We start from the raw sequence: 14459 nt of genomic DNA, 5'->3' as shown, positions 1-14459 counted from the left end.
CTCATTATTGTGGCTCGGTCCCCTCTAATGTCTGAAATCTGCTCCGCTGAGCACCTATTGAATTCCGAGAGCTGTCGCGGCGTGCTTCGTGTGCTTCTGTCGCAGCGTGTGCTAGCTGCGCAGAAATCCTCCTCCTTCGCGAGATCTGCCCCTTCGCGGACCGAAACGATCCGTCTTCCTCTGCTCCTTTGCGGGCAGTTCCTCTTCCGTCTCGCCAAACCGCACAACCTGCGGTGCTAATCCAGTCGATCACAACTTCCACTGCGCACCGAATCACTTCCACTGCTCACCGAAGCTCACCGAATCTGTCGCAATTTGGCTGCTTACGACGCGATCCGCTTGCTCCTCTATTCGTGAATGCCGAACTCCTCTTCTTCGTCGCTGGCCGCGAACACCCTTAAGTAGGGATCTTCTCACGGACGACGCCAATTGTTGTGAGATATGTATTTTCTGGCATAGAAATGAAACGCAAAGAACACAAGCAAACACAGATCGTTTACGTGGTTCGATCCAACTGGATCTACGTCCACGGGAGGGAATCAATCAAATAGTTCACTAAGGCAAAAAAAATGGAGAATACATAGCTTATACATAGAGATGAGCTCTCATCTTCCTTCTATGGCCTCCCTCTCAAGCGACACCTTGATACAAGACCTGACTTTCTAGCTATTCTCTCCTCCTTTGTGGTAGCTTAAAATCTATTCACTTGCTCTCCTAAACCTCACACCCTCTCTATTTATAGAAGCAAGAGAGTGATAGGTGGGAGGTAGGTGAGATGTGGTAGGGGAGTGATACAACATTACAGAGAGGTAGGTGAGCGGTAGGTGCGATGTCGTAGGTGAGCGGTGTCACATTACAAAAGTGCCCTTTTACCTTAGTTCAATAATTGGGGGTCAAAATAACATACTTGTTGTTAGATGTAAAGTGTGGAAACCAAATTGAGAAATCCAAAGCAAAATTTTGAATAAAAATGCATAAAGAAAACACATAAAATTAATATCAGATTTAACTTGAAAAAACCTAAGAAGTGAAAAAAACACCGATCATTAACATGCCAAGATTACCACTGTAAAGCAAAAATGATGGAAATAGTACAAATTACACTACACTCACACTTCTTCGCACTTAAAACACACAAGGACATTCACACTCCACTCCTCACACTAGAGAATAAACATACACATCGTAGAAAATTTTTCTTAAAATTTAGAAAACACTACACTCACACTGAAAAAACAGTGTTCTTTGGCAATTAGTGGATCACAACCTTGTGGCAGCCCTCATGTCTACCATTTCCAATCCCATCACATCATATATCATTCACCTTCAAAGCACTGCCGTCATCTGGATTTCCTTAGAAAATCATTTTCAGTCAACCAATCGCTCAAGGGTGATTCAACTCAAGAACGAGCTTCATCAAATATCGATGGGAACCAACACCATGCAATAATATCTCACTATCAAAGCCAGCAATATCTCCCAACCGTCAGCACTTCTTACATTAAAAAACAAAGGTACTCAAAACCATCAACGCAACTTTCAAAAGCAGGTTACCAACAACTGTTCTCAGCAGTTCAAACAAAATATAAAACATAAACATACCATCCATCTCAAATATGTTACAATAAAGGGCACTCCGCCGCCCAATGTTAGCACAGTGTTAATCTACAATACAAACCACCAACCCCATCTACAACCACAGTTGTTCACACTGACATCCAACCTCCCTTCAAGAATGGATCCTGGATACAGGTGCGATGGCTCACATAACTCCCCACATCCAACATCTTCAACACCCTGTTCCCTATCGTGGTCGGCAACAACCAATCCACAGAAATTTCTCACACCAATAAGGGGAGTCTCTCCACTCCGGACAGCAAGCTCATTTTATCTCCTCTCTTACGCGTTTCTTCTCTTTCCATAATATTTTGTTATGTTCAAAAGCTTGCTAAAGATAATGCATGTCAGGTTATTTTTTATGCTAACAGCTTCTACATTCAGGACAACAAAACCAAGAAACTTCTTCTGACTGGTCCAACTAAACAAGGACTTTACCACACAATTGCAATATATCACTCCCCAGACTCCTCTCAAACATGAATCAGCGTCTCGGTCACCCTCGTCACAAGATTATGTCTCTCATGTCAAAACATAATTCATATTTAAAGATTCCCTCAACTTTCATTACATGTCAAGATTATCTAAATAATAAAATTCATAAACTGTAGCTTACCTCCAGTGATACAAATAATGTTTTTTTTTATATAATATACTCTTATGTTTGAGGCTCATTTTCTTACCCCTCTATTGAAAGATATAATATACTCTTATGTCACTTTTGTAGATGTTTGTTCACGTTTTTGCTGGTGCATTCCCTTGCGACACAAATATGAGGTCACTCAACATTTTATAACATTGCATCAACAAGTACAAACTCACCACAATAAAAAAATTAAATAACTCCGCTTAAACGGCTGTGGTGAATATAAATCTCAAAATCTTCTCACGTACTTACAAAACCATGACATTTCACTTCATTTTAGTTGTCCTTACACTCCCGAACAACATGAGATTGCAAAACGTAAAAACTAGCACTTAGTTGAAACCGCTCGAACACTTCTCAACATTGCACATCTCCCCCCAAATTTCTGGATAGAAGCTATCCTAACTGCAGACTACCTCATTAATAGGCTCCCTTCTCCCACAAGTCAAAACAAATCACCATTTCAGCTTATTTACCATTCCATACCGCAATATCAACACCTTAAAACTTTTGGATGTGTCAGTTTTCTCTGGCATCAACCACTCGCTCTCCACAAATTCAGCCCTAAGGCTCCCACCTATAGTTTTTTTGTTACAACCACAATCACGAAGGTTATAAGTGCCTCGATATTTCCACAAAAAAATTTATAATATTTCGGCATGTTTCCTTCCTCGAGACCTCTTTTCCTTACCAATAAACCACTGCTCCACACTTTATAAACTCTGTACCTCAGCAACAACCACCACTACTCATGATACGCACACCCACCTTAGATCCCTCGCATCCATCCCTCACACCATCTACCTCTTCATCTAACCCAATTCTTCAAACTATTCCTCCCCCTTCATCTGTTTCACTACCACTCCTCTCAACCCGCACCGAATACCCTCCACCCTCAACTCAACCCGAACCATCTCCTCCCATTTCCTCTATGCTTACCCCACATAATACGTAAACCCAATACAATCTTTACCCTCAACCCCCACTTAATATGCATCTCATGAATCAACCCCACTAGCGAAAGGCCATGTTCGATGAATTTCTTTCCTTACAACACCAACACCAAGGCACTTGGTCTCTCACACTCCCCCACTCCAACCAACACATACTGGGATGCAAGTGACCTTTTAAAACAAAATACCACACTGATGGTTCCATCGCCAGACACAAGGCTCGCCTTGTGGCCCATTTCTGTTCTCAAGAACATGGTATCGACTATCATGAAACCTTCAGTCATGTCGCCATGTTTCCCACTATCAGAATGCTTATTACTATAGTTGTTCATGAAAAATGTGACATTCAAGAACTTGATGTTTCCAATAGATTCTTTCATGGTAAACTTGATGACATCGTTTACATGAAACAACCACTTGGCTTCATTGACACACAATACCCTCACCACGTTTACAAACTCAATAAAACCTGATATGGTCTAAAAACAAGCACCCGGGCAATGATATTCAACCTTTTATCAGTTCCTCAGAACAAAAAACTTCATTTTAAGCACTTCCGACCCCTCTTTATTAATCAATCATCAACACAACACCAAAACCTACCTTCTCGTTTATGTTGATGATATCCTAATAACGGGAAATTCTTCCACAACAATTCACTCTCTCATTCTCACTCTCAGCACTCAATTTAACCTAGGGCTGGCTTCCTTTACCTTTATGTTATGTATCAATGGACTTCCGGTTTTACCCTTGTATTAAACAGTATAAATAAGGGGTCTTTGTAATTGTAAGATATACAAGATGAATAAAAAAATTCTTTTTTGAGTTACTTATCTTTTCTTCTGACTTAGCTTCAAATCCTATGTTTTTCCTTCTTCTTCAATCAACACAATCAAGCTCCACATAATAACACTACTACTATCTTAGTCAACAATTACAATTCTTGTAGCCCAATTATGATTGTTGTGGTTAAACTATTATCATAAAACTGTTATTTTCAGTTTTTGTAATCCCATTTTTTCTGATTCAGAAGAAGAGTGGTATTTTTACTTTCCATTTCTTACTAGATTATAATGATTGGGTCAGGTCCTGTGATTGTCTTTTCCGAAGATTTTTCACCAAAAAAAAATATTCTCTTACACATTTATCTGTTTGTTGAAAAATTATACTGAGCTAAAACATAAGATTTATTTGCCCTTGAAATTTTCTAGTTATGCAACATTTTTCTAGTGGTAGTCAACAATTAGAAGTGTCAGAGATGAGGAAACTAGTGGTAGTCAACAATTACAATTCTTGTAGCCCAATTATGATTGTTGTGGTTAAACTATTATCATAAAACTGTTATTTTCAGTTTTTGTAATCCCATTTTTTCTGATTCAGAAGAAGAGTGGTATTTTTACTTTCCATTTCTTACTAGATTATAATGATTGGGTCAGGTCCCGTGATTGTCTTTTCCGGAGATTTTTCACCAAAAAAAAAAATATTATCTCTTACACATTTATCTGTATGTTGAAAAATTATACTGAGCTAAAACATAAGATTTATTTGCCCTTGAAATTTTCTAGTTATGCAACATGCGTGGCTTTTGGTATTAGAGCTAGCATTTCTTTTTGGTTTTCTCCTTAATTTTGTTATCGTTTTCTCCTTAATTTTGTTATCTTGCTCTTCGTTTCTAGACTGTTGAGGTACCTGTTTGCTGAGCATCTTCTGAAGAAATTTCAACTGGTTTAGCTGATAAATGCAGACTTAAGACGTGGTGTGGAATGTTACAAGAAGAAGCATGATTAGCATAACTCTTATTAGGGAATAAGGAAGTTTTACTTCGCCAATGACTTTTCTAAACTACCCACGTTTGAAAAAATGCAATGTTAGTTTTGCTTGTTAACTCTCGTATTTTTTCCTTTTTTTCTCTTATGAGAGTTGAGTCTTTTTTAATGAGAATGGTTAATTGGCTTCCTTTATGTTTATTTTTTGTGTGCTTCTTTTATTTATACGCCTGTGTGGCTTCTATGTAATAGATTATTCTTTGTTTTGAATGCAGGCTATTGTTTTTGCTGAACATTACAAATCTTACATGTATTATTGTGCTGCTTGATCTCTTTATTGCTACTTATTGGTAGATGGTTCTGCACATAGGTTTTGTTCCCCTAACCTAAAGTAGTTTCGGTTTTATTTCCTCAATTTCCTTCCTGAACTTCAGATTTCACTATTTAATTCCTTTTTTCTCACCTGTACTTGATTTCTTAGTTTAGCAGATTGAGACACCAACTTCCCTCAAAAGTAGTATCGTCTTTCATCCCCCTTTGAATCCAAACTTCAATTTTGCACCATTATCTTGCCAACATAACTCTATTTTTATGCATTACTCATCATCGATTCACATCCATCCTCAAACAAACTTCATCCTTGACCTATGATTCCATGTTTTCTTTATTATTTCAGTATTGAAATTTACAAGCATAACAAAGAAGAACGAATCGCTAGAACCTGGGGAACAACTGCCCCAGGTCTTCCTTATGTTGAGGATGCCATCAGCAAAGCTGGAAACTGGTTGATTGGGGGAGATCTGTCAGTTATTGAGCCAATTAAGTACAACGATGGCCTTGATAAATATCGTCTTTCGCCTGCAGATCTACGCAAAGAATTTACGAGGCGCAATGCGGATGCCGTGTTTGCATTTCAGCTCCGAAATCCTGTCCACAATGGCCACGCATTGCTCATGAACGACACTCGAAGGCGTCTTCTGGAGATGGGCTATAAAAATCCAATCTTGCTTCTTCATCCCTTGGGAGGCTACACTAAAGCAGACGATGTTCCTCTTATTTGGAGGATGAAGCAACATGAGAAGGTTAGTGAATTTCAAGTTATGGAGTATTTATAAATGATTAGCGATCTTCCATCCTACGCTAATATTCCAACTACAGGTACTTGAGGAAGGTGTGCTTGATCCTGAGACTACAGTTGTTGCAATATTTCCATCTCCCATGCTTTATGCAGGCCCAACTGAGGTGCAGTGGCATGCGAAATCTCGGATAAATGCTGGCGCAAATTTCTATATTGTTGGCAGAGATCCTGCCGGCATGAGCCACCCCATTGAGAAGAGGGACCTCTACAATGCCGATCATGGGAAGAAAGTACTTGGCTTAGCCCCCGGTCTCCATAAACTCAACATCCTACCATTCAAGGTATGCAATTTCTAATTACCATTTAAGCTGGAAGGATTAAAGAAATCATCTTTCTTACTTATCACAGTATATATATATATTTTGAATCAAGGTTGCCGCTTATGACAAGACTCAGGGAAAAATGGCTTTCTTTGACCCCTCCAGGTCCCAAGATTTCATCTTTATTTCAGGCACCAAGGTGTGCCTTCTTTATCCCCTCTCCCATAAATCCGATTCAGTAAAAACCAATACTAACTCAAACTATTTACTTCAGATGCGAAATCTGGCAAAGAACAGAGAAAGCCCACCAGAAGGTTTCATGTGCCCTGGCGGGTGGCAAGTTCTGTCTGAATACTACGACGGTAAAGCTTCTGAGGAGGATACTAAACTCCAAGAACCTGTTCATGCTTGAGACGAGGCTTCAGGCCGCTCAAATCCAATAATAAATTGCCACTGATATTGTATCTTATTTGTGGCTGAAATAACCTGTGTGCTTGTGTGCGGAAAATTGTGATCATTACTGTTATCTTTGTGGATAAACCAACTTGTGCTTGCTGTAGTTGGATTCTGCGTTGTTCGTTGATTCAAATCCAGTTCTAAAGTTGGCTATATTGGAAGTTGCAGTAGTAATTTACCACTTGGGTCGCATATAAGCCGTGGCGGAGAGTTGCAATAGAGTCATTTAGGCACAAAGATCATAGTTGAAAGCTACAATATCGGAGAGTTGCTTAGGCCATGAGTGGTCATATATGTTATAGTAGAGAGCTTCAATAGCTTCAATTGATCATAAACTCCACATAGTTGGAATTTGTAATAGTAAATAACCACATATGTCATAGCTGATAGCTGCAAGAGCGTTAGTCGACCACAAAGATCGTAATGAGAAGTTGAATGGTAATTGATCGCATAGGTCATAATTGGTAGTTGTGATAGCGTTAGTCGGTCATATTGAGCGTGATGGGAAGCTATTGTAGTAATTGGCCAAATAGGCCGTAGTGGGAAGCTACTAAAGTAATTGGTCACATAGGCCGTAAGGGGGCCGCTGCAAAAGAACAGTTGGCCACAGAAGTTGTAGTAGAAATTTAATGACAATTGTTTGTCACGTAGGCTGCTGTGGGAAACTATAGTAGTAATTGACCAAATTGGTCGTAGTAGGTCACTGCAAGAGTATAAGTTTACAATGACAACATTTAGCCACATAGGTCATAGTGGGAAGCCACATAGGTCATATGAGAAATTACATTAGTAACACATAGGTTGCAATGAGAAATTATATTTGTAAATCACCGCATAGGCTGTAGTGGCAAACTACAAGAGTGTTAGTTGGCCACAAAGGTTATAGTTGGGAGCTGTAACAGTGTCAGTTGACCCTAAATGTCATAGTGCTAAACCGGTTGGTGGTTGTAACCATTTTTCCCAGGTTTACTATTACACCAGAGACGGTGTTTGTTGGTATATAATATATAAAGAGAGATTTTCAGAAATATGGAGAATGTCATTGTAGTCAAAGTACGACGGTCGTAAGTAATTATCTTCGAGAGTTATCGTTGGGTCTTTAATGCACTATATCAGGAATACATCATTGCATAGTACTCATGATACTTTATTACATCATATTCGGGGTACTTTGTTGTACTGTGTTCGTAGTACTTTGTTGTGCGTTGTTTGGGGTACTCTGTTATGACGTGTTCGAGGTATTTAATTCCACCATGTTCGAGGTAATTCGTTGCATCGTGTTTATGGTATTTGTTACACTGTGTTTGGGATATTCCGTTACGTCGTGTTCATGGTACTTCATTATGTCGTGTTAAAGGTACTTCATTATGCCTTGTTTTGGATACTTCATTATGTTGTAGTAAGAGTACTTTATTACATTATATTTGGGATACTTCATTATACCGTATTTGAGGTACTTCGTTATACTATGTTCGGGTACTTCCTTATACCACAATGTTCACCGACGGTGATGAGTAGGGGGAAGCCGGAGATAGTTGACAACAATTGATAGTTAGAAGTAAAAGATGTTCAATGGCTACAAAGGTCACAAATTATTGTTAGGTCTTCATTCTCTAAGAACACTAGAATTATGCTCCTCCTTGTCCTCTTCAACTGAGTATGTTCTATCTATAGACCCGAGGGAGAGGGTGCATTTTCAAATGGATCTTGTGGCTTGATTAGGCTCGAATTTGAATGATTTTAGCATCTTAGAAATCGGAGCTATAAATTAATTTCAATTTGAATCATAACATTTCTCATTCAAAAAATGACTCTAGATTTCTGCCAAATATCTCAAGATTTGTATAAAATGATAAAATTTATGGATGACACATCAATAAAATTGATGAGATGTATCATATTTTGAAAGCATTTTCATTTATGCCATTAGTCATTTTCAAGTTTATTAGTTGTTGTTATATTACATACAACTTTATGATTATTGATGCTTCGCTGCTTTTTGTTTTCAATTTACTAATACCCAATTCTAATTAGTTAATCTTAATTATAGATAATATTTCATTAATTTTTGAAATATTTAATTATATGCATTTTGTTAATAATAATTTTATGCCAAAATTTATAAGAGTTTCACTTCACATTAGAATTTAATGAATGAATTAGATAAATTTTTTTTATTACAAGTGTATTAAAAAAAATCTCAAAACAAAACTATTTGAAATATGTTTAATTTTTTACTATAAATATTTTCTACACACATCTAATAATTTAAATCAGTCATGATTGAATTATCAAGTTAAGGGTCTTTTTTTGGGCAGTTGCAGCTGCTTGAAGAAGCAGTTGTAAAATTGTTGCAGAGAAGTTACTGTTCAAAATACTGCAGTGACTTTTACAAATTGATTTTAATTTCAAAAAGTTATATCACAGCTTTCTAGTAGCCACCACACTTTAACATGTGAGTTTGAAAGAAGCAATTTTCTATCGTAAAAATTTCTATAAATCAGTAAAAAAATAAATTCCCAAACAGAACTAAGGTGACAGTATGAAAAACAAAACAACCAAAAAGTTGTCCCAAATAGACTCTAAATTTATATCACATATGAAATTGATTTAATCGACGGAAAGATTCAAATAAATTTGACTCTATTGCAAAATTAATTTAACTTTAAAAAATGAAAGGGTAGAACCATGAGACCCAGCTCAGTTGAAATGATTCTACTATATATTTGTAGGCTACAAGATTTTTTTGGCCAGTGAATTGGTGGAAGCAATATCACACAAGTGGGGCCTATAAATGTAACTTCCTTTAGGGGAGTGGTGGAATAAGTTGGGTAAGTGAGAGAGATCAAGTTGATGTGAAGAAAGACAATGATAGAGGTCATGTGCTAGAAAATTTAATGCTAGCGTCGTTGATAGTAGCGACCTGACAGCGGTGGTTTGTTGGTGTTGAATACCAAATGTGGTTATTAGTTTGGGCAAAGTCGAAACACCAAGAGCACCCATTTCCTTTGCATCTGGTTGTGGGCGCTCCTCACAGAGGAGCCGATGCATAGGCATATGCACCACTTTATGTGTGGGTGTACAGTAAAGTTGGTGAATAGGCGCCAACCTTTGGGCTCATAAACACCCAACTTAAGCGCTCAATCCATGGAGCGATTGGTCTCAGTTTTTTTGTTTAAAGGCCAAATTTTGAGCAGTGTTGGTTGTTGTCTTCTTTTGATGTTCTTTGTCAAGTTCCTGGTGAATGAGAGAAGTGTCAGAGCTGAGGATTTCTGTGATCTCGACATTTGTTTTTTGTGTTACATATGAGAATAAAGATTGTGGAGCAAATACTGTAAGTTTTCTCGTGTGTAGAGACGAAACTAATGTTAGTTCTTTGTAAAAAATTTCTGAATTTCATAGTAAAATTTTCTGGTGGTGTGACCCCGTGATTTTTTTTCTATATAAAATCCTTGTGTGTTTTTCTAGTTGCTTTGACTATGCTTCAATTTAGAGTTTGTTCTGGTTTTCTTGAATTTTGTGCGATCCACTTCTTTTGAGGTGTGGTTTAATTTCTAATTGATTTCAAGCCCCTATAAACTTAGAAATTATTCTCTATATTCCATTCAACTGTGTTTTGATGGTCGCAATAGCGGTGGTCGGGCAATGGTAGTCCAACAATGATTGTCGCTCAATGACAGTGGTCGGAAGGCATGGACAGTGTTTGGCAGACAACCGTGGCCCGGTGGTGGTAGCCTAACTATGTTGGCCCCAGAATGGCGACGGTGTTGTTTGAGAAATAGTAGTTCGTCGATGATGATGGTTGATGGTGGTGAAAATAGTTTAATGGCCAGTGCCTTTATGATAGTTGTTGGGCAGCAATGGTGGCCCGATTTAGTGGCAACACCAATGGTGATCAGGCAATACTAGTCCGGTGGGGGTGGTATGACAATGACAACAACTCGACAATGGTGGAGGTCGGGTAGCAGTGGATCAACGATGGTCGCAACTAGACAACGATGGCTTTGTGGTGGTGGGGCTCGGGAACCCTCAAGCACTTGAAGCTCCTTCAACCTTCTCCTCCCCCTCCCTCATGAAGACATGAAGAGAGCGAAGCTCTATTTATACATTATGGAAGTGACGTCTTCCTTAAATACTACTAGAATCATGACCACACCGTTAGATGTCGTGAAATATTTCCTTTGATAAAATGAAGTTTTATGTGAATTAGGTATCTTAATGATATTACAATTAAGTGATATTGGGGTTATTGGATTCATCTCGTTAAGAAGAATTTTGCTATAAATTTATCAGATTCAAAGATCGTTTGATCCCTCAAAATATATCTTAAAGATTCTTACTATGTTTTAAGTGCATGATCTAGGTTCATTTGGAAACTTATCGAACTATGTTTGATGTTAGCTAACTCGTCTTATCAAGACATTTCATTTGAGTTCGAGTATAGATAATTAAATACTTGCAACTCTCAATCCCAATATGCATCAAGATTCATGCATGATTAAGATAATTTTTTGGTGGCGTATCAATATATATATATATTCTAATACACACACACACACACACACGAGCTCCAATCATCCCTAATGCGCCTAATAATTCGAGTACCACACCTTACGCTCGGAGGGATTCGAACCCCAGACCAGAGAAGACTTACAACTCATATTATCATCATACCATGGTACGAAGATTCAACACATACTCAAAAAAGAGAAAACAACTAATAATGACACCAAAAATTTCTTAAAAAGAAAAAAAAAATCACGGGTCTGACACAACTGAAAAATTTCACTATAAAAAGATAATTACAATTACAACGACTTGTCTCACAATGAGAAAAAATTATTATGATTCTCAAGTTATAACTTCAACGTGTTAATGGATTTGTTACTTGGAAAGGGCGGTGATGGTTAGCAATTGGTGGAGTCCGGTTGGTGGTAGTCGATGGTGGTTGGTTGCGATCAGTGTCAATCGGTGGTAATCGACGACGATGGACGATTGTCGGCTGAGGTCGGTGGTGGTCAACAGTGGTCGGCGACGATCGAAGAAAGTCGATGACGGTCGACGGAGGTAGACGGAGATCTTTGGTGGGTGACAACGGTCGACGATGGTGGTGCTGGACTTTAGCTCCTTCTCAAAGCTTCAAACTCTTAGCTTCAAACTCTTCCTAAGATGTCAAACTCTCATCTCTCTCATGAGAGGAATGAGTCTCTATTTATAGTGTTCTGGATGAATATGGACCACTTTGATCGGACGGTCTGGAAAACTTCATTCGATCAGACAACATTTGATAAACATTTGAGTGCCTTAAAAAAATTGGAATTGAGCAATCTTGGGCTTGCTGGATTCGTCACTCAATTCGACTATAGGCCTACTTGATTTGACATTCGTTTGACCTTCTAAATATGTATGAAAAAAAGTCTAAAATTGATTTAATGACTTGATTTGAGCTTGATTTGACGCAAATTGAACTAATTTTGATATCATTCGGTCCATCTCGTTGAGCCGGTCAGTTCGACTATAAGTTTACTAAAATTACAGTTCTGTGTGACTTTTATCTATGTTTGAATATTTTTGCCCAAAAGGTTGCCTCGAGATTTGTGACATACGATGAAAATTTGTTATTTTATATATAGGTGTGTGTGTGTGTGTGTGTGTTCGTGTCTGTGTGTGTCATCAGTTGTGGCCTATAAGTAGAGCAACCTCTTTGAAGGTCGTAAGTCTCCTCAAGTCACGGATTCAAATCCCCTTCTATCAATTTGTCGATAGTGGGGGCGGTCCTCGAATAATTAGACACATGAGGGTGGTTGGGGGCTAAAATAATAGCCTTTGACCATTCTTTTATATATGTGTGTGTGTGTGATTTGGGTGACAAATTGGTAGGCAGCTGCATTGTCAGTCGTAAGACCCATCTGACCTGAGTTTGATCTCTACGGGGACTAATCTCACATATGAAGAGCAGCATTCTTGAATATATATATATATATATTATTAATGTATTAAAAGGTGTATTAAATACACATGAATTGGGTGTTATTTTTAGTAAGAAAATCTTCCGGTGCTCCACCTCTGACGTTTGAGGACTGGCCCACTTCTCTGCTACAATAAATTTGCAAAAATGTGAAACAAATATTAAATATGATACTTTGCAATTACAATTACTATAAAAGGTAACAAACTATATCCAAACATCATGTTTCAAGTCAACAGATGATTCTTACACTTAGTTTCAAGCCAATTTCAAATTTGGTTTCGGCGCAATATATAACAAGCATTTGGCATTCCAAATTTCGCCCAAATCTCCTCCATTAATCATATCAATTTGATTGTTTAGAAATTGTTGACATAATATGTGAGCATTATTAAAACATTCTGTTCCTTGAGCCAGTACTCCTTACAGCTAAAATATGCTGTAATCTCATCTTTCTAAGTTTTCTGAGGGCTTAATTTGTAATTAATGCACAAGTTAAAGACATCAACCAAATACAGCTATATCCACATAATAAGAACAGCAAAACAAAAGCTTGAAGGAATCTTCATGGTTAAAAAAACAATTTTGAAAATGAGATCTATCAAAACAAACTTCTTGAGATTGAACTCATCCATCAAATCAGACGGCCATCATCATTCGGACGAACTCCTCATAGTTCACCTGACCATCACCATCCATATCAGCCTCTCTGATCATCTGATCCACTTCTTCATCAGTCAATTTCTCTCCAAGATTGATCATCACATTCCTCAGCTACAGACAGAAAGAAACAGTTTGTTTTAAAAAAAACAAAAACAAAAAATCTGAGGTAGCAAAATCACTAATAGTAAATAGCTCATACCTCACTAGCTGAAATGTAACCATTCTGATCCTTATCAAAAACCTTGAATGCCTCCTTCAATTCTTCTTCAGCATCTGTTTCCTGCAAAACCAGAAAACATGATATGTTAGCTTTGGAAAAATATATAAATTTAAGGCAAAAGAATAAGAAGCTATTCCTCCTAATACTAAAAAGTAATAAATGTATCTTTCATTTAATGACCTTCAGTTTTTTGGCCATTAGAGTCAAGAACTCCCCAAATTCAATAGTTCCATTCCCATTGAAATCAACTTCATTAATCATGTCCTGCAGTTCTTCCTCAGTTGGACTCTGGCCCAGGGATTGGGTGACAGTGGCTAGCTCTTCCAGAGTGATGCACCCTGTTCCACAAATATAATTAGCTGAAATTATGAAAATAATTCAAGTCTCTGTGTGTTATTTAACTATGATGAAGTATTGTTGCTAAATAAAGTTCATTCTTAGGTTTCCATCTATACAAAACTCAAGTATTTTAGGTTGGTTGCATAATAAAAATCATATCAGTTCACAAATGATAAAATTTTAATCATATTGTTATCCACCATTTAATGGGATAAAGACTTGTTGTTGTTGTTGTTGCTGCTGCTTCAGTTGGGTTTTAAAACCGCTACTCAACCAATTATTATATTACTTTAAATTGAGAACACATCCAACAATTTTTAAACTAATTGCAACCAAACTTTAGTCAAATATATGCTTCTGAATCAGGTTCAACAAGGAGGAAATCAAATCAGGGAAAATGGTAAAAAGAAACAAATAAAAAAATAGGGGGGAC

General features: G+C 37.6%; 2 protein-coding genes across 2 annotated transcripts in view; one reads left to right on the top strand and one right to left on the bottom strand.

The window, feature by feature from the left end:
* Nucleotides 1-6960, top strand: part of LOC110031603 (ATP-sulfurylase 3, chloroplastic-like) — a 16828-nt gene extending 9868 nt beyond the window's left edge. The window contains exons 2-5 of the mRNA XM_020734879.1: nucleotides 5659-6064; nucleotides 6141-6401; nucleotides 6493-6579; nucleotides 6655-6960. Of these exons, the coding sequence (XP_020590538.1) occupies nucleotides 5659-6064; nucleotides 6141-6401; nucleotides 6493-6579; nucleotides 6655-6792 (892 nt within the window). The 3' untranslated portion in view covers nucleotides 6793-6960. The remainder of the gene's footprint in view (nucleotides 1-5658; nucleotides 6065-6140; nucleotides 6402-6492; nucleotides 6580-6654) is intronic.
* Nucleotides 6961-13276: 6316 nt separating this feature from the next.
* Nucleotides 13277-14459, bottom strand: part of LOC110031604 (calmodulin-like protein 11) — a 1852-nt gene continuing 669 nt past the window's right edge. Inside the window, exons 2-4 of the mRNA XM_020734881.1 lie at nucleotides 13868-14025; nucleotides 13667-13747; nucleotides 13277-13578 (exon numbers count right to left, since the gene is read on the bottom strand). Coding sequence (XP_020590540.1) covers nucleotides 13444-13578; nucleotides 13667-13747; nucleotides 13868-14025 — 374 coding nt within the window. The 3' untranslated portion in view covers nucleotides 13277-13443. The remainder of the gene's footprint in view (nucleotides 13579-13666; nucleotides 13748-13867; nucleotides 14026-14459) is intronic.

This window comes from Phalaenopsis equestris, unplaced genomic scaffold, assembly GCF_001263595.1.
Source record: "Phalaenopsis equestris unplaced genomic scaffold, ASM126359v1 Scaffold000840, whole genome shotgun sequence".
Lineage (NCBI taxonomy): Eukaryota > Viridiplantae > Streptophyta > Magnoliopsida > Asparagales > Orchidaceae > Phalaenopsis > Phalaenopsis equestris.
The sequence above is the reverse complement of the archived record's forward strand: the minus strand, read 5'-3'. Positions and strand labels throughout refer to the sequence as shown.